Here is a 24,134-nt window from a genome sequence, read left to right as displayed (position 1 = left end):
ATCTGAGACTCTGGCACTTCCGGTCCTAGGCATTCTCAGTTTTTGAGGAGCACACAGGGTTTGAAGTCAGAAGCCCTAGGTTTGCATTCTGGCTGAGCCACTCAATATCCACGTGGCCTTATGTACATGTAAAAAAAAAAAACCATCCAAGTGACCTTAGACAAATCACTGAGTCTCTCTGAACGGCACCTGTATACAGTGAGTGTAATTCCTACCTCACAGGGTTGGTGTGAGAATTACGTATATGCTAAAGCATTTTGTACATAAAAAAGCTTTATATGAGTATCACAGTTATTCTTGGAGAAGCCATACATTGAAAGTAGTCAAATAGGACAGCTGTTGACTAAACTGTATTCCTTTTTTATTCAATTAATTTAGCCTTTCTATTTGGTTGGGCCTGGTGATATTGAAATAAAGTCACCGGATTTTGGTTCCTTTTAAAGAAAAAGAACTCCCCTGTCCAGCCGTTCTATTCATAGACCCATAGGCAGAATGGAAGTGAGCAAAGGCAAGTTTAAATCAGGATAGTTCAGAGTTAGGGAGCCAAAGGGAGAATGCATACCTTGCTTTCTCAAATCCAGGATGACTAAAACGTCTTAAGTAAATGAAGAATGATCAGAGATCGTTTAAGCCATGGAACTGGAAAAATGTGCTTATAAACTCTCCTTTTCTTCTATCCCTTTGGGGTCAAAGATGGGATATTACTAGCATCCTACAGGCTATTGCCTGAAACCTGCCAGTCACCCAGAGAGAATAACATTTTCTGGGAAAGCTCAGTTCAGTGCAGTAGCTATGCCATATTTACTCTAGTAAAACCACTGCTTGCTCCTCTCCAGTGCTTCTCTCTCATGGAGATCATCTCTGGAACCCAAAGCTTTCTTGCTTTCTAAACTAACAAGAGTTAAAAACAAGAGGTCATGAATAGAAAGCTTAGTTAGTGTAGTCGCAGGAGACTGCCTTATCACCCATAGCACATAGGGCATGAATTGTACTATGTCCAGCATGAACCAGCTGTGAGAAGTTGTCTCAGCTCCTCTGCTTGGGTGCTAATTGTCTACTGTTGATTCCTGTTTCCTTCTCCTGCTACCCTCCCAGGGGAGAACCAGTCCCCAAACCAAACAGCTGTTTGCACGTTGATAATGTAACTTTTTAATATTCATTGGTTATAGCCGAACCCCTGTTGTTGGTATGATTTTTGACAGATTTGATTGCAATCTAGTTGCATTTTTTTTATTGTTGGCGAGAGGGAAGATGACTAGAACTCCTGTACAACCTGAGAGATGCTATGTATGTGTCCATATATGTGCATCTCATGTGTGTGTATATTCTCACGATTGTGTCCAGGTTGACCGGGAGGGCAGAGTGAAAAGGAAGCATCTCATGTTTTCGAACATTGCTTAAAAGATGCCCAACCCCCATAGTAGCAGGCAGTTCCTAAGTGGAGGGTGGGGGCAGAGGCCTTCACCAAGGCTATCAATAACTAGGTGTGAGCTACAGGTCTCTGTGTAATGTGAAGCTCTCCCGTATTTCATTTCTGCACCCAGGGGGCGGCTCTGCAGGATTGCTTACGGAGAGCTCTGTGTCTGGCACCTCTCTCCACAGGCCCAGGCGCCCAGGGTCCCACCGACCTGCCGAGGAATGCATCACATTGTTCTCTGGTGCTGTAATTTGGCTGCAGGAGCAGAGGCTGACGGCCTCCCAGGGATGAGAAACATACTCTCCCTGGCGTCCTCCCTTGGGCTTCTGCCCTATGACCACTGAGGGCATTTAAATAAAACCTCAGAAAGGCTGAGGGGAAAAAAATTCTAATTATCTCTCTTATATTAAGCCAATGTCTTGATGAGTGGGTCTGAGAATTTGGCAATGACTTAGTGGTTCGTGTTCTTGCCGAGGGAGGTGAGAGTAAGGAGAAGAAATTACTCTCTGCAACAGGGAGGAAGAGAAATTAGACAGTGAGTGGTCATGAGTCAGACCTAAAAAACGTTTTCAAACAGACCCTCAGGGCCAGGCAATGTTTGATTCTTTTAAATAATCTGAAGTCCCTGATTACATTTTTCCAGCATCACTCTAAGGAAGAGTATGGATTAGTGCTATTATTCAAGGCTAGTAATAAGACAAGTTGGCTTTTATCTGCAGGGCGAGGTTAAGGCTGGCATCCTTACTTTTACATGAGAGAAACTGGCTTCAGGCTGTGCAGCTGAGGAACTTCAGTCATGTGTCTTCTCCAAAAGATTCTAAGATCTTTAAAAGAGAAAGATAATGTCTTTTATGTTCTTTGTATCCAAGTAGCACTTTCTGCCTGCATTATACCTAAATATTAAAAGTTAAAAGAAACGAGGACCATTAGGAAGGACTGGAAGAGAGGAGAGGGGCTAAGAGACTGCTGATCTGAGGGATAGAGCTCTAGTGTGTAGCAGCAGAACTAAATGGAGCCCCGATTACACCAAATAAAGTTCTCATTTTGCTGCCTGTTCCAAATAAATTAGTTTGTTTGTATAGCGCAGAATGGACGCCAGTTGTCTAAAGCCATTCGGAATGCAGAGGCAAGCTAAGGAATAAGAGGAAAAATTGGCCATCATTCCTTCTTGGGGCCACATAGCTCCTGTAGTGCGGCTTCCATGGACCTCTTTTCTCTCCCTATTCACTTCTCTTTTCAAACGTCTCACTCTCGGAACAGCTTGCTCTTCTCTTAACCATTTATAGGAAAATGTAAAACTTGGGTCTTTGTGAATTAGAATTTGGAGCTCAGGGGAAAGCACAGAGCAGTATGAGATGCCAGAAGAGGCCCACTTCCTTCCACAGGGTAAGAACTGAAAAGAATAGATAATGGAGCACAGGTAGATTTAACTTGGGTTGATTTCCCATGGAAGGCCTATCATTTACATGGTAACCTGGATGTTCTTGTGAGAGCAGGGGCTAAGTGGGACCTAAGGCTCTTCCTGGCAGCCCAGCACACAAGACGGCACCCTTTTGTAAATTCATTCAACTCTGTTCTTGAGTTCAGACTATGACCCTCTTACCTTCCCACTACCCTAGGGCTTTTCCTCCTCTTAATCCCAGCTCAAGATGTCAGAAGCCCTTCTCTTCCCCTCCTGTTTTCCCCTCCTTAATCCCACCATTGGCTCATCAGTTATCCAGTGGCCTCCACTCTGTAAGGAAGACATTCCCCTGGCCTGACTCACTCAGTCCCGTTTCTCCACAGGAATCCCCTCACCGCAGACCACAAGGGCCCTGACAAGCTCATGTTTTGTGTTAATGGATGTGAAATTGGAGCAAACCCCCTCGCCGAAAGAAAAACCACCCCAAACTCTCCCACACAGGTCTCAGCAGGTTACACAAATATTAGTCCTATCATCCAAATAAATCTGCCCCCATGGCCCCGAGCTGTGGCTCCCTTCTGCTGCCTGTGCAGAGTGAAGCTGCTCCACAAACATGTGAGGACCCCAGGGGACGTTGGGAAGGAACTTGGGAAGGGGGGAGCTATATTCAGAATCCCTTGTATAAGCCCCTTGATCTATACCCTGCTGTCAATATTGTATAGTCCTGAATTGAAGGTTCTGAGATAAGTCATGATGGGCTAGACCTGTAGGGGCTTTGGTAAGAGTGTCTGTTGGCTGGAGTTTGGGGCATAATTAAAACTCAATATCTGAGATAGGTTAGTACCCTCATTTTACAGATGAGAAGATAGAGGCTCAGAGAATTTGGGTACTTTGTTTAAAATATCAAAAACAGCTGTGATTTCAACCCACATCTGTCATAACTGCAAATTTCTATATCACTCTTTTAAAAAATATCAACAGGCAAGAGATAACCACTGTTCCAAGTCACATAAAAATAGGACATCACAGTTTTGGGGACTCCGTGTCCTGCCCTCTAGCTTACTGAGTCTGCTCTCTCTGGAGACTCCACCACTGCAGGCTTTGTTAGGCAGTGGGTAGTAGCAAAGAAAGAGCTCCCTTATTTAAGCTAAACATGGAGTGAACAATAATCACCAGGACTTGGAGAGCTAGTAAAGATTTGTTGAATAAATGGGGAAAGGCTACTTTCTAAGCTGTTTACCACTTTGGCCCAAAGCCCTAGCTCTCCTTCTTCTGTAGCCCGTGGTCTCTGCTCCCAGCTTCAAAGGCTAGGATCCCCTCCTAAAAATCACCAGAGTCAGAAATTTCTACCTGCCTCGTATACACTGATGCCTCATATGGGCCCTTAAGATAACGACTGGTGCCCTCTCCCACCCTCCATGAATTGTTTACCTTTCTCAGTGTTTCCGAATCCTGGCTGACCTAGAATAATGCATGGAAATTTTAAAAAATAAAATCCCAAGGCCTAGGCAGATTTACTAAATTATTCTTTCTCAAGAATGTCCCAGGGTATTCTAATGATCTGTTAGGCATGGGTACCACTCCATGCCACTCAATTTGAACAAGCAACAAATGAGCAAAAAAGGCAGCGCTGTCTGATATAGATGGAAAGTACAGATTGGAAGAAAATGTATGTTTGTATAGTTATATAATGTTTTCCCCTACAAACACAGCAGTTTATAAACATATGAGCCTATGAATGGAACCTCGTCCACTATGGTTAACTCTTGTCTAACTCTCAATAATGAAAGAAGGTCGTAGCTTAAGAAGTTTTTTTGTTGTTGTTGTTTTGTTTTTGTTGGGGGGTGGGTTGGGGAGCGGGCAGTACCAGGCAGTATGCTCAAACTGTCCCGGGGAGGAGATACGTGGTTTCATCTATGTCTCATCTACCGTCAGCCAGGTAGGAAGAAAAAGAAGCTCTCTCCAGGTACCTTTCCTCTTGCACACACAATAAGTGTCAGGAAGCCAGTGCAAGGGACAGGAAAAATGAGCCTTGACCACATGCTTTAGTGCAACTCATACCACTCTGAAGACCCCTACACCTCTTCCACTCTCCCTTCTAACCTCCAGAGAGGGTAGTCCGGGAGCTGCTCAGATTCTTACATCCCCTGTCAACCTCCCAGGGCTAAGGAATCAGAGTCAGGACACCAGAGTCCCTCTGATTACTCTCCAAGTCCTTAAATAGAAGCTAGAGCAGCCCAGGGTTGAGGGTGGAGGAAGGCGTGCATGCGAAGATCTTGTGCTTCTGAGTCAGGAGGTTTGAAGTGGAGGGATGAGTGAGGTATTTATACGTTCAGGTCTGGTCCAGCCACTCTGCCTTCTTAGGGGCCTTGCAAGTATGGATGTCCACAGTATTTCTGCACTCCTTGCACCGCACAGCACAGCACCAGTGGAATTTGCACTCACACTGGGTGACACGGGTGACTCGAGTTGTGTCATAGCCTCGGCCACAGCACATGATTTCACAGCCATCTGTCCCTTTAGATGTCTTGCTGCAGACACGGCCTGCAGTTCCGAGGGAACCTGGGTTGGGGAAGAGAGAGAGAGAGAGAACCAAGTTACCTCCTACTTCAGCTGCTCTGCATTCCCTTACCCACATCCTCATGAAGAAACCATAAAGAATCTCTTTTCCTGAAAATACACCCACTAGCCAAAATGATCATCTCCCTCATAGCTCTCTGCACCAGGCTTATTTCTTCCCACCATCAAGGCTCCCCAAAGACCACTGACTTTACCTGCAGTGCCCTCCCTGCCAATACTCATCTCATATCCCCTTCAAAACATTGCCTTAAAGCTAGGTGAGGACTCTCTACTTAATGTTTGAATTTTTCTGTAATAAAAATGTTTAAAAAAATAACTTACCTATAATTTATTTTTTCCAAGAAGTCTTGCCACAACTCTAATCCTGATACCATTTGTTAGTATTTTGTTCCTTAGTTTATATTTTATTAAGTTGTACTATGTAGGGAAGTAGTAGCGTATGAAATTGAAAAGCTTGGGTCTGACGTCACAGTATCTAGGTTTAAATCCCTAGGTTCTGCCACTTCTTACTGTGTGATTTAGCAAGTTAGTTACTCCCTCTGGGCTTTAATTTTGTCATATGAAAATAGGCATAATGATAGCATCTAACCCAATGGATTTTTGTGTTCTATCTATAATCTCTGGTCAACTGAGGAGGTGAACGGATTAGTATGACTGACTGGAGGCATATCCCTGAGGAATTCCTAAAGAATATCCCTTGCCTTGCCTCTCACAGTGGGAACTCTTGAAGGGTAGGAACCATGTTAACCTTCTGCACAGATAATGTGCAGGACCTCGTTCTGACTGATTTCAGCAAAGGAGATGCTGCCAACAGATCATACAGTCATAGAATCCTGGATGGAATGGATCGTAGATGGAATCTACTCCAACCCTTTCCCAGAGATGGGAAAGTGACAAGCCTAGGGGTTCAAGATGGGGGGTTTCTACAGCAATAGTCTCCATATTCACTGGGATATGGGAAGAAAATGCTAGAACTTCTATATTTGTTTTTTAATCTCATCTATTTAAAATATTTTATATTATGTTTTATAATGTATATATTAGAACAGTGGAACATAGATATAATTTAGAAATAAATATTCACATATTGGAGGTACATGCTCAAATTTTTTTTAGTGATGGGAATATACACTCTAGAGTGTGGGCTAACTAGGTCTTCTATATATGTTATTCTGTCTGACTCCAGGGGCTGGCTCCTAAGTCCTTCCTGTGCACCAGAAGCCTCTTCACCCTGGAGCCGAGTCATCCAGTGTAGCAGCCACTAGTCATCCAGTGTAGCAGCCACTAGGTCATTTAGATTTTACATAGTTAAAATTAAATAAATTTTAAAACTTAGTTCCTCAGTCATACTAGCTATATTTCAAGTACTTGATAATCACATGTAGCTAAGTGGCTACCATGTTAGAGAGCACAGATGTAAAACATTTCTATCATCACAGAAAGTTCAATTGGTCAGTACTTCGGAGGGAATTCCTGGCTCCATACTCCCTTCTGGGATGACTTGGATCTTTTGAATTCCAGGCCCCACTTTGGGCTTTATGAGACCTAATTTTATGCCTCTGAGAAAAACCAACACACATGGGTCATCCTCCCTCCTAACTCCAAAGATCCTTCCCCGAAGGTGCATTTTAGGCATTGTAGCTTAGGTGTACACGTCAGAGGTTAGGGAATTATTTCCAGGCATTTGGAGAATGGCCCTCTCGATTGTAACACATGGGAAGAAAACACAACCTAGAGGCAGGAAATCACTAGGCGAATCAGGGCTCTCAACCTTTTCTCTCCCAGCACCCTTCCTTCAAAGTACACAGACTACTTTCTCTGTTACTTGGGTGGAGCTCCACCCTGTTTCTGTGCCCAGTTTTGCTCTGAACCACTTGACACTCCAGGAACGACAGTGATGGGTGAAAACAAACAGTACTGAAGACAGCTGAGGTTTTTGGCTCCACCTCACCTAAGTCCTGACCGCTGGGTCTGCAGAGAAGAGCCTGAGAGCCCATGACAGTAACCAGGGGAAGAGCAGTTCTGTTACATGGCATGTTGTTCCTAGTTTGACCTATCTAGTTTAACCTGAAATATGAGCCAGGATGGTAACTTCCACTCTTTTGGGGGAATACCATATCACCTTCCCGCATCCCCAGGAATTCCACCACAAAGATCTGGAACAGACTGAAAAATAACTATTTGCTGCCTTCTCCCAGTGGTTGCCTTTGGTAATTATCGCCTCTTTCTTTGCTTCCCTAACTCCATTTTAGAAACTTCAATGGCAGCATGCTGGATAAAACCTTTCAAGGTTATTCATGGTCTGATCTCAACCTGTCTTTCCACCTGTAATCTCCCTTACCCGAAACCTTCACTCAGTCAGATTAATCTCTCTGTTCCTAGAACAGATCCTGTACTTTCTCACTTACCACTCTGCTTATGTGTAGACAATTATCTGCCTGTTCTCTATAGCCATCCATATAATCCTCACACTTCAAGAACCAGCTTACATTCCACTTTTTCAAATCAGCTTCTCTTGATTTCTCCAATCATCTCTTTTTTGCAGTTGCATTTGTCTACCTGTTACATTACATCTCTTAGCTAGATTTTAAAGAGCCAAAGACTTAGGGCTGCATCTTATGCTTCTATGTAGCCCACACATTGCTCAGTATTGAGAATGGGTGACTCATTTAAGATTCACTGAGTAGAATCTATCACTCCTGTGTATCTTACAGACCTCCTCTCTGCTTGGGCTGCACTGTGCCTGGTGAACTGAGGCATGTATCATCAATCTCATTACAAGGTTTTCATGTCAGGAAGAGACTGACTCCTGCCAGAGCGTCCCCTCCCTAACTCCTAAGGCTGAACAGACCTTGACTACTCAAGGATGCCAGCACTAAGAACTGGGACTCCATGTCCCTACACGCTTTCCTTACTCACCTGCAGCCTTGTCCAAGACACAGTAGTCTGGGGAGTTGTCAAAGTAGACAAGGTCAGTCCGGGTGGCACGGCGATAGCCTTGGCGGGCTGCTGTGAAGTTAGCGCCATCCTGGGTAGCCGTCACCTGCACAGCCCCATCATAGCGCCGCCGTAGGTAATCACCTGTGCGGCGGAAGTCTGAGAGTGCACGCCAGCAGGTGCGCAGAGTACAGGAGCCACTCACGCCATGGCACTTACACTCCAGCTTCAGAAACCGCCGCACAGCCTGGGAGGTGGAGAGGCAGAGAAGGGAGAGGCAGCCAGTCAGGGCACTTTTCAGTCATCCCTAGGACTAAAATGTGAGTGCCCTGACGTCTGCTGGACCTGGTGCTGGCTAGCTAGTGGAGCCACTGGTTGTTCTCTCCCCCATAAGCTCCCCCTCATTCTTCTCGATCAAATTCAAGGACCTCTTCTTCCAGAAAACCTTCTTGGACCAACAGTGCTTTCCTTTTTATGACAGGCCGTTTGAACTTCAGAGCCATAGGATTCTGTTCATGATTACAGTATGCTGGTACATTCTCCAGTTTTCACGTTTTAGAGTTCAAGGTACCATCGTGCCGTCTACTTTTGTAGCATGTCATTTTCCAGCACAGGACTGGGCACAGAGGAGGTGCCCAAATACCAGTGAACTGACTAGAACAGTCTTTATGGAGGCAGTTTTTTTCCTTCTCAAAAAATTATTTCCCTTCTTTTTCCCACCTTCCCCTGCTTTCCACCTATGTGAACACTGTTTTGCACCTGGCTGAACCTAAGCATTCCCAAGCTCCCTTGCATTTATTGCTCCTGTCCCAGGGGTTAGGGCCTTTGGAAGTGACCCAGAAGCCTTCACCACTTCCACCTTCACATTTAGTCCGAGATCACATATATGGGTCACCCCTGGAAAATATGAATGCACATGCACAGACATGGGTACTGACCGTGCGACCACAGCGGTTGTTATGTAAGTTCATGAGAGCTCGGGCATCCTTAAGCCTCTTCTCCTTGGCATCCACAAAGGCCTTGGCAAAGCGAACACCATAGTGGATATTATCACTGCAGCCACCCCAGTCAAAGTCCCCACGTTGGTCATGGTGTCGGCCACGGGTGTAGGGGTCACAGCTGCACACACTCAGTTCACCCTGGCTGCAGGCACGAGTAATAGCATGGACCACCCCTGCTGATGAGATGGCGTACACAAATGCTGCTTCCCGGCTACCTACAGAGAGAAAGGCAGAAGTGCGTTTCGGGAAAGAGGCCCACTTAGCCTCCAACCGTGAAATCTCTCCTCTTTTTCTTTCCCAGAGCAACCCCATGCACCCCCTTTATTCAAATTGCCTTTTCCTTCCAAGAGCATTCCCCAGAGTATTTGACCCCTTCCCCTAGCCCTCACTTCTCTCTATCCACTTCTTTGCACAGCTGACCTTTTGGGCTGACCTGTACTCTTGCCTCCTTCCAAACTCCCTGGGTCCATCCATTGAAAAGTTTCAGGGTGAATCATCTCCTCCCACTGAGTGCCACCTCTGACTCAGTTAAGCCTGCCTTAGTCCACATTACAGGCCTTTTCAGGCCCACTCTGCTGGACAGTTCCTCTACAGTGGAGACCCCAGCCCAGAGGTCAGCCTGTTGGAGAAATAGGCTACTTCCTCCTTCCCTCCCTGCCACCACCAGCGCCTGCTTAGGGATTGATGAATCATCACTCCTGTCCCCCTGACACCTCTAGATTCTCATCTCATTCCCTTTCTCCTAGTTTATTGTCTAGCTCTGCTTAGCTTTTTTGCTGAGCTGGGGCCAAGCTGCTGACTCTCCAAATATTTACATATCACCTTTCTGTTTATCCCTTGCTCCCATTACTGTAGAGTTGGGAGTGTTGGCGTGAGGGTAGTGATGGTGGTGATAAGAACAGAGCAGGCATACCTAGTCCTCAGCCTGATGGCGCATGGAAACCCACAGGAAAGCGAGGAAGAAAGATGGAGGTGCTTGGGAATGTGGTTCCTTTGTCCCATCATCCAGAACACTGGGACTTAGAGGGGCTCCTGGCTACATATCTAAGGTACGAAGGGTCTGTTCCCAACTGTCCTGGGCTCTGCCTACCCTGTTCCTCTTATTATGAGGTAGTGTGTAGGAGAAGGGAGAGGGGCTTACACCTACCCCACCCACTTACCACCCCACGCATAGAATGGAAGGAGCTAGGCAAGGTGGAAGAGGCCCCTACTTCTGAGCATGACACGGCCAAACACAGTGTGGTCCCGGTCCACGGTGGTGCAGTTCCAACGGTGGTGGCGGAACTGGTGCTGACACTCCCGGATCCATTCTCGGGCACCCTCACCCACCGAGCGCATGATGTCTGGGTAACGCTGGCACAGCTGCCGCTGCCGGCTCACCAGACCAGGGATATTGTCACAGATCACTCGGGCCCCCAGTGCCCCGATGTACCTGCAAGGTGGAAATGGCCCTGTCAGAGCATCCCAGCCCTTTTTCTGCATTAGGAGAGGAATAGAAGGGGAAAGTTTTGGCATTTAGACCTTGGTATGGACCCCTCCCCTTCCCCAACCCACATTCCCTGAGCCTGATGGGTAGAACCGTTTCCCACAAGTTCTGGAGAAATAGTTATGCAGTTGCAGAGAGAGTAATTGAGTGGTCTCCCACCATTAACGGTTCCCCAGCCAAAGGCCAAAGTGACACACACTACCAGAACACAGGCCAAGCATGTGTCACGTACACAAGAAGTGATGGGCATGTCACATAAACCCATTGCCTGTTTATTTAATAAACTTTAAGAGCCCCATGGAAAAATAAACTAACAAAACTGGAGTCTGAGACAACACTCTTACACCCACATGTAAGCGACACATCCTGCAAGGCTGGTCCATGAAGACATGGTTTGAGGGAAGAAGGATGGAGACAGGGAGGGGCCAGTGGGAAGAAACATAGTGGGCAATTCTGAGTAATGTTTATAGCCCTAGTCAGACTCATCTAACTAAAAATCCTCATTCCTAATGCTGAGGTCTGGGGAGGAAGACCCCACTCTCAACTCTCCTCCCCATACCCTTTATTTCTAGACCCTATGGCCTTTCTTAACTAATGAGTCTTGGGTCTTTCAAAATCCCCCCCTTCCCCACAACCTATAGAGCAGGATGTCCTGCATGGACCTGCACGGACAAAGAGCTATTGTAGTGGGAAGCCAAAAGCCAAGATAAAGCAAGAATGTGACACTCACCATATTCCATCCCCAATTTGCCCAATATGAACAGTTATAAGATCATTTGGAGTGGGCTAGTAAAAGATAGGTGGGTTGCTAGAGTCATTCTTAAATTTCTCAAGGCAATTATCTTCTCTTCATCCAAACACTCTTAGCCCTGGACACCACCACAAGCCGGAGGAAGACCATTTTAGAGAGAAGACAGGAAGACACCATCATCTTTTCTCCCCACAAGGCCATCAAATGAGGTCTGGCCCTTTCACCCACTTCTCGCTCCCTTTTCTAACACCCAGCAGCACCTTCCTCGATTTGATGAGAATTCTCTATTTTTCTGTCCTAACATGTTAAAGGATGCCTTCTCTCCCCTTTCCTGAACAGGTGGGGGCCAAGGAAGGCAGTTGCTGCTACAGACAGAAAAGATTTGGTTTGGGCTGTGAATGAGCCTATGGTTTGGTAAAGGCCCCCAAATGGGCCTAGAAGTGGGTGAGGAGAAGGGAGGGCGGCCAGTGGGTGAAGAAGAAAAGCCGAACTTCTCTGGGCTCTCCATGGACCTGCCCCCCAATTCACACACCCAGCCCTCACCCACAGACTGGATCACCACTGGTGACACCAGCTCAAACAAACACAAGGAGGGCTGATGCTTGCCTCTTCTGAAACTCAGCAAGGCTGATGGGGCCCATCTGTCCCCGGGGAGGGATAAGAAGGCTGACCCATCACTGAGAAATCCCATGGGATCAGCGTCCCCAGCACTGTCCATCAGGGCAACAGCTTCCAGGAACAAACAAAATAAACACCCCCGTCTGGGCCAGGCCGGAAAGGGCTGCCTGACGCACAGCCCAGAGTTACACCCACTGCCGCGGTGCTTTGTTTGGAGAATCGAGACCGTTGGAGTTGGAGCTCGTCCCTGTCTCACCACGTTCTGCTTCCTCAGATCAGCCTGGAGTACTGCCTTAGGCAATGGGTGTTTTTTTTTTTTTTTACTGGGTCTTGGGAAGAGGGGGGTTGGATGGGCATGGGAGGCCAGTAATCTAGCCCTCATGAGACAGTCTGGAGTGAGGCAGGCCAAACTCTGGCTAAAAGTCCTTCCTGTGGTCTGACTTAAATCCATTCTGCTGCAGCCCACATTGGTCCTTCTTGTTACATCCTCACTGAGCGTGGGAACATCTGTTCAGTATCTAAGATGGGAAGATAATTAAGTTTCTCCTATGACCACTCTCACTCCACTAAGTAGCTGCTTCAAGATTCTGCAGAGCAGGGCACTTGCCTGCTGACCAGTGGTCATCCCCTTGTGGGGACCTCCAACAAAACTGAGCCTAAGGGTTAGCCCGTCCCCCTCTCAATTCAACACATGCCTGCAAAATGTCTACCATGTGCAAGGACTCAGCTCAGCTCAGCTGTTAGGGGCAGAAAGATGTTTAAGGCATCCTCCAGCTCATGGGCTGGTAGAAGGGCCGATACCCCTGACTCTTTAGCTCTGTTAACCCTTCCAGAAGTTTTCACTTCCTTCCCAGCTACCTGCCCCAGAATGTTCTCTTCACCTGCTTTTGACCAATTCACATCCCTTCTTTTGACAGAATGACTCATACCCTACTCTATACTCTAAGCCCCTTGCTACTCAAAGTATACCCCAGAACAGCAGTATCTGCATCACCTGGGGATGTTAGAAGTGCAGAATGTTGGGCCCTATCGCAGGCTGAATCAGAATCTGCATTTTATCAGCATCCCTTGGTGATTTGGATGCACTACTCCATAAAGGCAGAGATTTTTGTCTGTTTTGTTCAGTATCCCCAGTATCTAGAACAGTGTCTGGCACACAGTAGGTACTTAACAATTTGTTGAATAAACACCTAACTGCTCCAGTTTACTTCCAACTCCCTTCTCCCCTCTGGTAGTCATAAACTTCATTTTAATCATAGCTTTACTCCTTGTGGACATGGCTAGCCATTGGCAGATGTTTTATGTTTGTGTCTTTTTAATGAGGCCAGGGATCCTCTTATTTTCTCCCTTTCTTTTACAGCCCCTAGTGTACATGGTTCAGCCCAGCCCAAATAGGGCTTTGAATACAAAGATAAAACTTAATTACCTTCCCTCAGTCTCGTAATACAACATCATTTATATGGTACTTTTACAGTTCACAAAACATTTTTCTACACAAAAATCCTATGAGAGAGAGCGAGAGAGCGAGAGAGAGAGAGAGAGAGCGAGAGAGAGAGCGAGAGAGAGAGCCATTTTACAGGTGAAGAAAATGAGGTTCGGGGAGAGTAAGTGGTAGTGCCCAGCTCTGTCCATCAGAGCTGGTCAGAAAGGAACCAGGTGAACCAAGGACATCTGATTCCAAAATCCAAGCTCATTTCCATTCCAAGAGCAAGAGAGGAGCACAGGGCTTAACCAAGAATACGCCCATCTGGCTCCCAAATCTATGTGAACTTGAGTTTCTTACCACTCTCCTCTCCCTCACTTTCTTCATGTGTGAAATGGGGAAACAGTATCTACATCACTGGATTATTCAGTGGATTGAAGATGATGCTGATAAGGTATTTAGCCATAGTGTCTGGAGCTTAGTAAGGGCTTGTTAAATGTTGGTAACAGTGATGCTGGTGTCATGATGCTGGTGTCTGTTCTTTTCCCTTTGTGATTCTTTGAACAAGGTCCTGCTCTTGTGATTCCCTATATCCAGCCTCCTGCAGAATGCAAGATAGAATAGGGAAGCACATGCCAGGAGCCCCCTGTTTCTTGTTCTGCTGGTCATAGATTATGAAGAGACCATCATTTCCTCCTGCAATTAAAGGCAGGAGAGAGGAGTGGTGCTGGAGGGGTGGGGGAGGGCTGTGGAGAAGAGCAGACTGTTAGTTGGTGACAGTGATGGCCTTCTGCTGCAGAGTGGAACATGGACACACACACAGTCAACAGCATCTCTTCCAGGAGTTGTACAGAATATCAATCTTGCCGGCTTTTTTCCTAAGGGAAAGAGAAATAATCCCCTTGGGGGCCTGTCCTGCCTTTAGAAAGCAGCTTTCCAGTTCATCCCAGAAGTGGTGCCCACTGAGGCGAGCATCTTGGGCTGGAGCTATGACAGGTGTGAGGCTAAAGTAACCTCTACTCTCACTCCGCAGCCTGGCCCTGCTGCTGCCCTCCTCCATTTCACAGGACCGCCGAATCCCTCTGTATCTCCGCCTGCCTTCCGAGCTCGCTCTCCCACCCAGGATTTTTTCCAAAATCTTTAATATGAACCATGTGGGGGGAGGGGGAGAGATTAGTAGAGAAAAGAAAAGGGAGAGGGAGTAGCCAAGGGGAGAGAAGGGGGACTAGGAAGAACCCCAAATGGGTCTTTAGGGACCACTACCAGGATGCTGAAACTACCAGACACTTTCTCACCTAAACACCAAGTGGTCTCCAAACCAGCCTCCCAAACCGGTAAGAAGCAATCAAGAGTCCCTAAAGCAAATTGCCACCTGGGATGGATAAAGATGTGCAGTGCTCACTGCATCCTTTCCCTGCAGGGCCACTGAAGATGCAAGTCCCCGGCCAAACTGAGCCCTTGAAGGTAAAGGGTGGCTTTAAGCTCATTCCTCTTGCCCTATTCTTCCCTTTCTCTTTCTAAAGGAATGCTTCAAGCCAGATGTAAGATATGGGCCTCCCTGCTCCCCCATCCAGAACTCCCCTCCTTGCCTTCCCCAACACTGCAGAGATAAAAAAGATCTAAAAGAGATTTTTCTGAAACAGGAAAATGGGGTGGGGGTGGGATGGGGGTGGAGATGGTGAGAGATGCATCTTGAAATGATAGGAATCTGCGGCCCAAGCTTGCCGGCCCCTCAGCCAGCTACCCCTCACCCTTCCAGCCAGGATTCCAAGTCAAGAGGAGAAAACAGGGTGCAAGGCGAGAAGAGACCACACTTGGAGGTGGTGGTGGGGTCAGGGCGGGTTAGAGAAGGGCAGAATAAGGAAAGGGGGGCACTGCATGGGTAGAGAGGGGCAACAGCCCAGTCCTAGAGGCCAGTTTGATTAGGGGGAGTGAAGAGGAAAGATGAGATGACTCTCCACTCTCCCAGCTGCCCTGCGCCCCAGAAGGTGGGGAAGGAGAGAGAGCAGCTCTTCCTGAAAGAAAAAGATGAGTGCCATCCAGGGCTTGGGAGTGGGGGAGGGTGCCGGAGAAGAACAGCCAGCCAGTGGATTTTTAATGCCTTTGTCTACCCTCTTGTGAAGTGTCAGGAGTTTAAGGCCTGCAGTAAATCGAAGGAGAGGGTCTCAATATTTGGGGACTCCAGAAGCCTCTAGTTCTTGAAGGGGAGAGAGAGAGTCAACTGGGGAAGAAAAAGAAGACAGAATGGAGACATCAAAGTTTGAAGTGACGTCCTTAAAACAGGCTGAAGACAAATGCCTACATTATGAAAACCCGAGTGTTTTGTTTTAATTGTGGGAGTCGATGGGGGCGTTTTTGCTACGGTTCCATGTCTAAACCTTGCTCTGGGTGCTGCATCCTCACGAGAGCCCTACTGCGTTACCAAATGCCTAGACCAGAGAGGAGAGACTCGTCCGCCCTCACCAGCCGCCCCTTTCTCCACTTCCCAGGGCGGCAGCCTTAGGCGATCAGGGGTTTCTGCTGGACAACCAAGACCCCAGATGGGCGACTGCTTTCTTGAATCTACGCGGAGATAAACTCGGAAGGCAGCTTTTACCCTAAAAGGACTGAGCTGCAATACAGGGGGCATAGCATATGGGGGCCTGGAAAGCCTTGGACCACAGGGCGTCCTCATTCCAAACACCCAGCACCCCCACCTCATCGCGGCGGGAAGGCGCGGCGCTCTCCTATCTCCCCCACCTCTGTCCCCGCCACCCCGTAGTAGCTCCAGTGACAGCCCAGCCCGGCACCTCTCTAACTCCGTCGAAGCGACAACCTGGTCTCCTGAGCAGCCGGTGCCAGGAGCTGTGTTTTCCCTCCGGCGTTTGTGACCCAGCGCCTCACCCTCCAAACCCTGAGAGCCACACTCACCACCAGGACGAGTCTACGCGGGCCGGCAGCGTCAGCAGCAGCAGCAGGAGGAGCGGCAGGCAGGCAAGACTCAGGCGGGCCGAAGCCCGAGAGCCGTCGGCAGCCGCGGGTCCGGGCGCCGGGACGGGGGCGCGGGGGCGCCGGGGGGAGAGCTGCGCGGCTTCCTCCGCACCACCCGGCCTCAGCATAGCTCTCCAGAGACGCCCGCCGCGCGGCCCGGAGGGGCGTGGACGCGGCACCGGCTGGGGGTACTCAGGCTGTTCCTACTCACCCCCCTGGGGGGCCATAGGCTTGCCGACGGCTGGGGATCTAGGAACACCTGGACTCCGGGGACCGGGGTGCAGCGACCCGGACAGGGGCGCAGGGAGCGGCGTCCGGAAGCCGCCGCCGCCGCACTGAGCTCAGGGACTGGGGCGCGCTGCCTGAGCGCGGGGTGCGGTGTCAGGGGGTCGGCGTCAGGGGGTCGGCGACGCGGAGTGGGGCTGCGGGCAGAGTGCGCGGACAGCCCCTCCGGCCGCTGGCTCTCATTGGACGGCACGGGGCGGGGCCGAGGCCGGGGACACGCGCGGCCCTCAGGGCGGCTCCGCCCGCGCAGCCCCGGCGCTCCGCTGCGCCCTAGGTGTGGCGGCCGCCTCCGCCCTCTGCACCCCAGCGCCGCGCCACACCGCGCCCCCACCTGCTCCCGCGGGATGCGTTGGGCGCTGCGGCGCCCCTCAGCGCCCAGAGCGCCCAGTCTCTGCCGACGCCGCGCCACCGGGTCCTAGCGCCCTGCATTCGGCAACCCCGACTTCTGTGGGCGATGGCCAGGAGCACAGACGTAGAGGGGCGGCAGACACTTCCCCTGTCCGCTAACCTACGGGGAGATACTGGAGCTGAGCACAGAAGGCGCACTCGTTTCCTCCGGCCCTCTCCGTTCTTGCGCTTCTGTGAAATGGGTAGAATTCTGCCAAGGGAAGTTGCGGGAGAATCTTTACTCCTTTTCGATGGCGCCAACAGGGGCGCCTTGGGCAGCCAGCTTCGGGCGTAGGGGCTTCTCTCATCTGGGGCTTGCTGTCCCTGGTTCCTCCCACCCACTGCCCACCGCAACCCCCATACAACGTTCAGACTTGGCTCCTGCCCACCCGCCCGGCCCCGCTGCTTCCCTCGGCCTGTGGCCCAGCAGTCAGTGGCCGAATGGAGGGGGGCGCACCTACGGGCCTGACACGGACTCCCCACCCTTTACCGCCGGGGCTCAGCAGGGATCAGTCTCCCCGGCTGCTCCGGGGCTTCAGCCCCCGACTCCCTTGGGCGGGGCTGCGAGTACCAAAGAATCAGAAACAGCTGGGCGGCTTTCCCGAACAGAGGCCGAGGTGGGGGTCCTGCTGAGAGATGGGGAGCCCCGGAGCCATTTCTCTCCTTCGCGTTTCCCTCCTCCCCACTGCTCCCTCCCCCGCACACCGCCTGGGGGCGTGGTAAATCGGGAAGGGGTGGAAGGTGCTGACGGCAGCCGGCGACTCCCTTCTTCTCCACGTCCCCCCACCCCCCACCGCACTGTCCAGGGTGGCAGGTAGAGCCTTGGGGGGCAAAGTGGCCCTTAAGAGACGTAAAATTCTTTATAAAGCTCTGGGATCTTCCAACTTCGAGAGTTCACCTGGGATCTGGCCCCAGCCCCTTCTCCAAGCCTCAGTTTCTCTCTCCTAGCCCCTCATTCCCAGGTGTCTTTGGTGCCTCTCCTCGTGATTTATCTAAGCTATAAAGCAAACAACGCAGTGGAAACCGCCCACCTCCCTCAACCCCAAACTCACTGTCAGTTCTTGGTTGGGGGTGTTAGAGACACTGGAGTGTGAGCAGACAGGGCACAGCTGGCTGCGCAGAGGCTGCAGACATCCCAGAGGCAGAGACGAGGAAGAAGGACTCAGAGGGACCTTTAGCCCTTTACCTCACTTTCTGTGACAGGGGGTAGAGTGTGTTCATTAATTCAACAAATATTTATTCCCCACAATGTTCCGGACTGTGCTCAGACACCGAGGACACGTCAGTGAACAAAGCACAAAACAACAATTTTTGCCCTCATGGAGTTTACTTTCTATTGGGAGAAGATAGACACTAAACAGTGTACATCATAAGTAAAACATACAGCGTGTTAGAAAGCCATAAGTACAGTGGGAAAGAAACAGTTGTAACTAGGCTGATCCAGGAGGCCTCATTAAGGTGACATTCAAGCAAAGACTTGAAGGAGGCATGGAACGAGCCAGGCAGATATGTGGTGAAGAGCATCCCAAACTGAGGAACAGCGAGTACAACACCCCTAAGGTGGGAGCGGGCGGGTGTGCAGAGTGGGCAAGGGGGTAGCCAGCTGGTGCAGAGGGAGCTAGGGAGGAGAGGAGTTCAGAGAGGTAACAGGGGTGGGCCGAGTCATGCAGGGCAGAAAGGTGCCCGCCCTTGGGGGGACGGTGGGAAGTGGAGTTGTGCAGGAGTCAGATGGGAGTGGGAGAGGGAGGGTCGAATAGAAAGACCAACCAGCTGACCCCCTTCCCTTCGCTCCTTTCTCTTAGTCTGGGAGGCTTCAGTCGGCCCTTCTATTTCCTGAAAAAGCAGCAGAGCAGACTCAGTGCTGAGCTCCCCTGAGAGGGGCAGGTGAGAGAGGGGTGGGCCCAGGCTCATTCCTGGCAAGACCCCTTCCCTTGGACCCATTCTTTCACCTCCTCCCAGCCCGGCCCCACCCTGATGCTGGGCAGCAGTCTGCAAGCTCTAGCAGCCTCTCCCAGACTCCCCTGTGTGCTTAGGCCTGGGTGTGACTCTGGCCCTGTGTTTATTTCTACATATGGGCTGAGGTTGCAGGGTGGGGAGCTAGAGATGATCACATCAGCCCTAACCTTGGGTGGACTCGCCCACATGGGCCCCAAACTCATTTACGAGGCCCCTTCTTTGGCTTCAGCTGTCTTCATAGTCAAGTGAGACTGTGTCTTGGCACTACATAGATGCTCAACAAGTAAAGCATATTGCTGAGCTGAGGGGGGCCCCAGAAACATCAGCAGCTCCAAGAGGGAGGGAAGTGGGTGAGGAACAAGACTTCTTTCTCCCCAGCGCTTACAGGCTACCTCTACCACAGAGTGGACAACCCAGGATGGGGTTTTACTGCTTCCTCCTCTTCTTCATTTCCCCTCTGAGCCCCCAGCTCCCCAGGAGGGACCCGGGCCTGCAGGAGCCAGCTGACTGCAAGAGTTGCACTCAACCACTTAACTGGAGAACAAATACGGAGCCAGAGAAGAGGTTTTCTGGGATCTGCCACTTTGGAGCTTCAAATCTCAAAATAAACTTCCAGTCTCAAGGTCCTAGACACCACTGGAGAGCTCAGCTCCTCACGCAAGGGCCTGTTGTTGGGCTTCCAAGCAGAGGGTCAAGGCCAGAGGCTCAGGCTAGCGCCTGACTTACTCCTCCCTCCCATCTTCACCTGCACCCCCCACCCCCGCCCCGCTCTCCACTACAGTGGGAGCCAGGGGAAGAGTCGCTGATTTGGGAGTCAAGTTCTGGTCTGGAGGGCCCTGCATGGAGTCACATAGGCACTTATTGAGCACCTGCTGTGTGCTTGGCACTGGCCAGGGCATCCGAAATGACACAGAAAGAGTGAAAGTGTCCTATATCCAAGGCGTTTTCTTGCAAATACGACGAAGCCATCTGAGGGTGGTACACTGTGTTTGGCTGCATGCTGCAGATGTCAGCAGAGACCTAGAGAAAATCCCAGAGGCCCTCTCCCAGCACAGGCTTCCAGCCAGCAGCAGAGCCAGCTCTTCCTTCTGCCTCGAGGTGGCACCACAGCCTCCTGCCCTCTCAAAAGTGAGTGCTCTCTGTCCCTTGATATTGCACCTCTTACTCTGCTGCCTCCGGGGAGCCACTGCGAGTTAAGATTCATCTTCTTTCGCTCTATGCTCAGCTGTGTGTGACAGAACGATTTTGAATTTCTACTGGCCCTTGGATGGGAGTGGAGATGAGCTCAAGGAGTTTGGTGCGGGTAAACAGCTCTTATTCCGCCGGGCCTCCCCACTTCCCAGGAGGCCCCCCCCTTCCCTGGGCCCCTTTGGCGATGACCTTCTCTCTTTCCCAGTGGGTGGGAGGTGGTGTGGATGGTAATGAGCAGAGAGAAAGGCCGAGAAGGGGCTGGGGGGGAGGTTTGGATGAGAGTCAAGGAATTCCTGCGCCTGCTGCTTGCACAAGGGGCCCTGAGCTGCCTTTCCTGAGATTGCTTTGCAAACCAAAGCCAGTCTCATTTGAAATGGCTCCAGGTTCACACAGGCCCCCAATGCCCACCCCCTGCCCTGTCTCTCCCTCCCCAGCCTCCCCACGCAGGTGTCTAGGGAAGAGAAGGGAGTTCAGGAAGAACCCAGGGGCTTTTAAGGGGGCTGGGGTGGGGATCCATGCTTTGTACACAGCCTGACCAGCTTCTCCTTGGTATTTATGAGCTCCCAGGCGAGGCATGGAACGTGTCTCAAGGAGACCAGGCCAAGAGGTCCTTGCAAGGAAGGAGCATCCAGCCCCAAACCAAGGAAGGGAGCTTGGTAGGGCAGGGACCCCCTTCCTCTCAGCCAGTGGCCAAACAGGGGTAGACTGCTCCCCAAGGAGCCTGGGAGAAAGGAAAAGAGGGAGCTGAGGAAGAAGGCGAAGGAGGAGGGAAGGTTTGGGAGGCGGGACATGGGGGTCTGGAGCCTTTTAGCACTTCGGCTGTAATCTGACTGGAGCCAGGCAGTGGGCGGGCTGACAGCCATCCTGGGCGGGTGGCCCAGGTTCTGTGTGAGGCCAGTGGGCGTGCTGCTGGGATCCTGGGTGGTCACTGACCAGTCTAACCCCGAGGGAGGGTAGTTCCCACTTTGCCCCTGGCCTCCCTCTCCCAATCTACTTGTATCAAATAAGCAAAGCATTAACCTCTCTTTCTCTCCCCGCCACCTGTTCTGGGCCCCAGAATGACCTGGAAGCGAGATTTGCTTCCAATGGACAAAAATCTGCAGAGGACACTGCCTGCCTTCCTCCTGGTCCGCCTTCCTTGGTTCACTCTGCCTCTTGCTCTCCCCATGTCTCTTTTCTGTGTCTCTCTGGGTCTGCTCTCCCTGGCTCACTTCTGTCGTTGCGTCTATTCCTACCTCTCTGTTTGTCTGTCTGTCATCATTTGTCTCTCTGTGTGTCTATGTCTGCCTGCCTTTCCTCCTCCGTCTGAATCTGTCTCCTTCTCAGTCGTCGTCACTCTCCATCTCTTGGTGTGTATCTCTGTCTCTCCATTTTTCTCTCTCGGTATGAATCTAGGTAACTGTCTCTCTCACTCTCCTTTTCGTGTCCCCACCTATCTCTCTCCGTGTCGTTTCTGACTCTGTGGCTTTCTCAGTCTCAATCTCCGTGTGTTCCTCTCTATATTATTCTTGGTGTGTATCTTTTTCTTTTTGACTCTTTCTCATTTTCTTTTGCTTTCTGTCTCACAGCTTCCTCGGCAGTCCCTGCAATACAGCACAACGTGCATTAGACTGAAAGAAATCAGAAAACTGGTCTTTCCTCCCAACCCAGCCATGTATGACTCGCATGACTCTGTAGGTCACTTTCCAACTCCTGGCCTCAGTTTCCTCACTGATGAAACAAGTAGGGTGGAGATCTAGCTCCCCTGTGGGGGCCTGCTGCTCTCTCTATCTCTCTCTGGTTTATACCAGCACGGTCCATCCTGCTGTCCCAGACCTCTGCTTCTCTGCTCCCTAAGTTTGATCCTGAGGTCAGGACCTCGGCATCCTCCAGACCCCAGTGGTTAGGAGTCTCTGATACTGTCAGCTAGTGGGTCCCCAAAGGAAGACTCCTCACTTCCTCACCCCCTTAAACATCAGGATAGACAAGGTCCCTTTCTGGGGCCATGTCTGGGATATCAACCAGATTAGCTCATCTCTCTAATCCTCTTTGTGCTGGGGCCTCTGCCAGGCAGGGACACCCACAGCGCAGTCAGGGTGTGTGTGTGTGTGTGTGTATGTGTGTGTGTGTGCGCGCGCGCGTGCGCGCGTGAGCGTGCACATGCAGCTTCTTGGAAAAGGCAGGACAAAGGTTCTCCATCTGTTATGCCCTCCTGCCTGAAAAGCCCAAGTCACTGTATAAGAAATCTCATCAAGCTTGAGCCGGGTCTGGTTTTTCATAATCCCAGTCGGCCTCCCCCCGAACCTCATCTCCTTTTCTACAGCTTCTTGAGGGCTAGAGAAATCATTCCAGCCATCCCCCTGTTCCTGAAACAGCCCAGAACCCACCCCTTCTGCACACATAACCCACGCATATGTGCGTATATTCTCCAGTCATTATAGGAGGATGGGAGGCGGGTCGGGTCCCTCCATCCTTTCTTGAAAAGCTTGGAGTGTCAGGCAGGGAACACGGGACAAGAGGGAAGGGAGAGCAGACAGTGCGGCCGCTCTCTGAAGTTTCATTTGGAGAGGTCTTTCTTGGCTGATAAGATCAAAGTATTCCCTCTGCCAAATCATTACTTTATTTTCGAGGCAATTACAGAACTTATTGTATCAATTAGCCCGGCCTCCAGCTGCAACCATTTATCTGTCTGTCGTGCGCTCGCAGAGGAAAGGGTCTGCGGGGCCCAGCTGGGCCAACAAGGGGAGGGCGGAGAGCAGGGAGCTGTCCGGGTGCTTTCAGCAGGGCCTCGCAGGTGGAGGGCGCGGGGGCGCCCATCCGAGGACTGGAGAACCCGCCCGTCCTCCTTGCGCGCCCTGCCACTGCCGCAGGAGCGCTCTTTTCCGCGGGCGCCGCGCCTGCACGCCTGATGTGGCCCAGGCGCGCGAGCCAGCAGAGCCTGGAGCGGGTATCGAACCTCTCAAGCCGTCAGGCCAGGGCCCCGCCTCGCAGAGAAAAGCGCTGAGCCTGGAGCCCAGGGTATGGCCCGGTCTTGCCTCGCTGGCGGTGACTCACTCTGTGGGCCGTGCGCCCCGCAGTGGCGTTTCCTGGAAAAGCGTGGCAGGGTGAGCTGCGTTTTCATGGGGGACTCGTGCGTTTCAGACCCAGAGAAACTGTGTGGAGAGCGTAGGAGAGAGAACTGGGTTCCCCAAAGGTGCGGGACTGTGATCTCCTTTGCTTCTTCACTGTCTGCAGCCTCTTCCTGCGGAAGAACCACGTCCACACCTGGTGTTGAGGTTCTCAAGCTTTTTGGTCTCAGGACCCCTTTACGCGCTTAGAATTCCTCAAGGACCCCAAAGAGCTTTTTACAAATGTAGGTTATATCTATCCATATTAAAAATTAAAAACGAACACGGGTGAACTGAAAGCGCCCCCAGCGGTCAACACCGGACAATTTGAGCAACAAAATTAAGTAGTTTTAAATTTTAACCCAAAGTGTATAAAATAAATATGCGCGAGTCCATACTGAAAAAAATGATTGAGTAAATAAATACATGAGAAGACACAAATCGAAATAGTTTATGTAGCTACTTTATGGGCTACAGGTTGTGATTTCCAAAAAGTCCAGAAAATAAAACTGTGGAGGTGGGGAAGGAGGAGTAACTTTACGGTGGAGAACCCTAACAAACCTCAGTCTGGTGACCAAAGTCAACATTGACAGTGATAAGTCATGTTGATGGTGAGTACCCTTGATACGATGTGCTGAGATTTT

At 50.6% G+C, this 24,134-nt stretch overlaps 2 protein-coding genes across 4 annotated transcripts in view; one reads left to right on the top strand and one right to left on the bottom strand.

Moving 5' to 3' along the window:
* The window catches only part of ST7L (suppression of tumorigenicity 7 like), a 126,480-nt gene that overhangs the window by 72,571 nt on the left and 29,775 nt on the right, over positions 1–24,134 (top strand).
* On the bottom strand, positions 2,011–17,607 carry WNT2B (Wnt family member 2B). 3 transcript variants are annotated; one of them, XM_039841207.1, is made up of 6 exons: positions 16,526–16,668; positions 14,403–14,493; positions 10,549–10,769; positions 9,275–9,552; positions 8,319–8,583; positions 2,011–5,381 (listed from the first exon to the last, which is right to left on the bottom strand). In XM_039841207.1, the coding sequence occupies exons 3-6, from the start codon at positions 10,673–10,675 to the stop codon at positions 5,152–5,154; spliced, it is 900 nt and encodes a 299-aa protein (XP_039697141.1). In that variant the 5' UTR covers positions 10,676–10,769; positions 14,403–14,493; positions 16,526–16,668; the 3' UTR covers positions 2,011–5,151. The 3 variants fall into 3 exon arrangements, with proteins under 3 accessions (XP_039697141.1, XP_039697139.1, XP_039697140.1); XM_039841205.1 differs by lacking the exon at positions 14,403–14,493 and having other exon boundaries at positions 16,526–17,607; XM_039841206.1 differs by lacking the exons at positions 14,403–14,493; positions 16,526–16,668 and adding an exon at positions 13,976–14,384.

This window comes from Pteropus medius, unplaced genomic scaffold (assembly GCF_902729225.1).
Source record: "Pteropus medius unplaced genomic scaffold, Ma_sr-lr_union100, whole genome shotgun sequence".
Classification (NCBI taxonomy): domain Eukaryota; kingdom Metazoa; phylum Chordata; class Mammalia; order Chiroptera; family Pteropodidae; genus Pteropus; species Pteropus medius.
The sequence above is the reverse complement of the archived record's forward strand: the minus strand, read 5'-3'. Positions and strand labels throughout refer to the sequence as shown.

What these genes read in the sequence shown, in the direction of transcription:
- WNT2B (XM_039841205.1), bottom strand. Translation starts at nt 16,713, where the DNA reads ATGCTGAGGCCGGGTGGTGCGGAGGAAGCCGCGCAGCTCTCCCCCCGG. An exon ending in CGCGTAGACTCGTCCTGGTG is followed by an intron (nt 10,770 to 16,525) that starts GTGAGTGTGGCT and finishes TCCACCTTGCAG; the next exon opens with GTACATCGGGGCACTGGGGG. An exon ending in TGGCCGTGTCATGCTCAGAA is followed by an intron (nt 9,553 to 10,548) that starts GTAGGGGCCTCT and finishes TTCTCTCTGTAG; the next exon opens with GTAGCCGGGAAGCAGCATTT.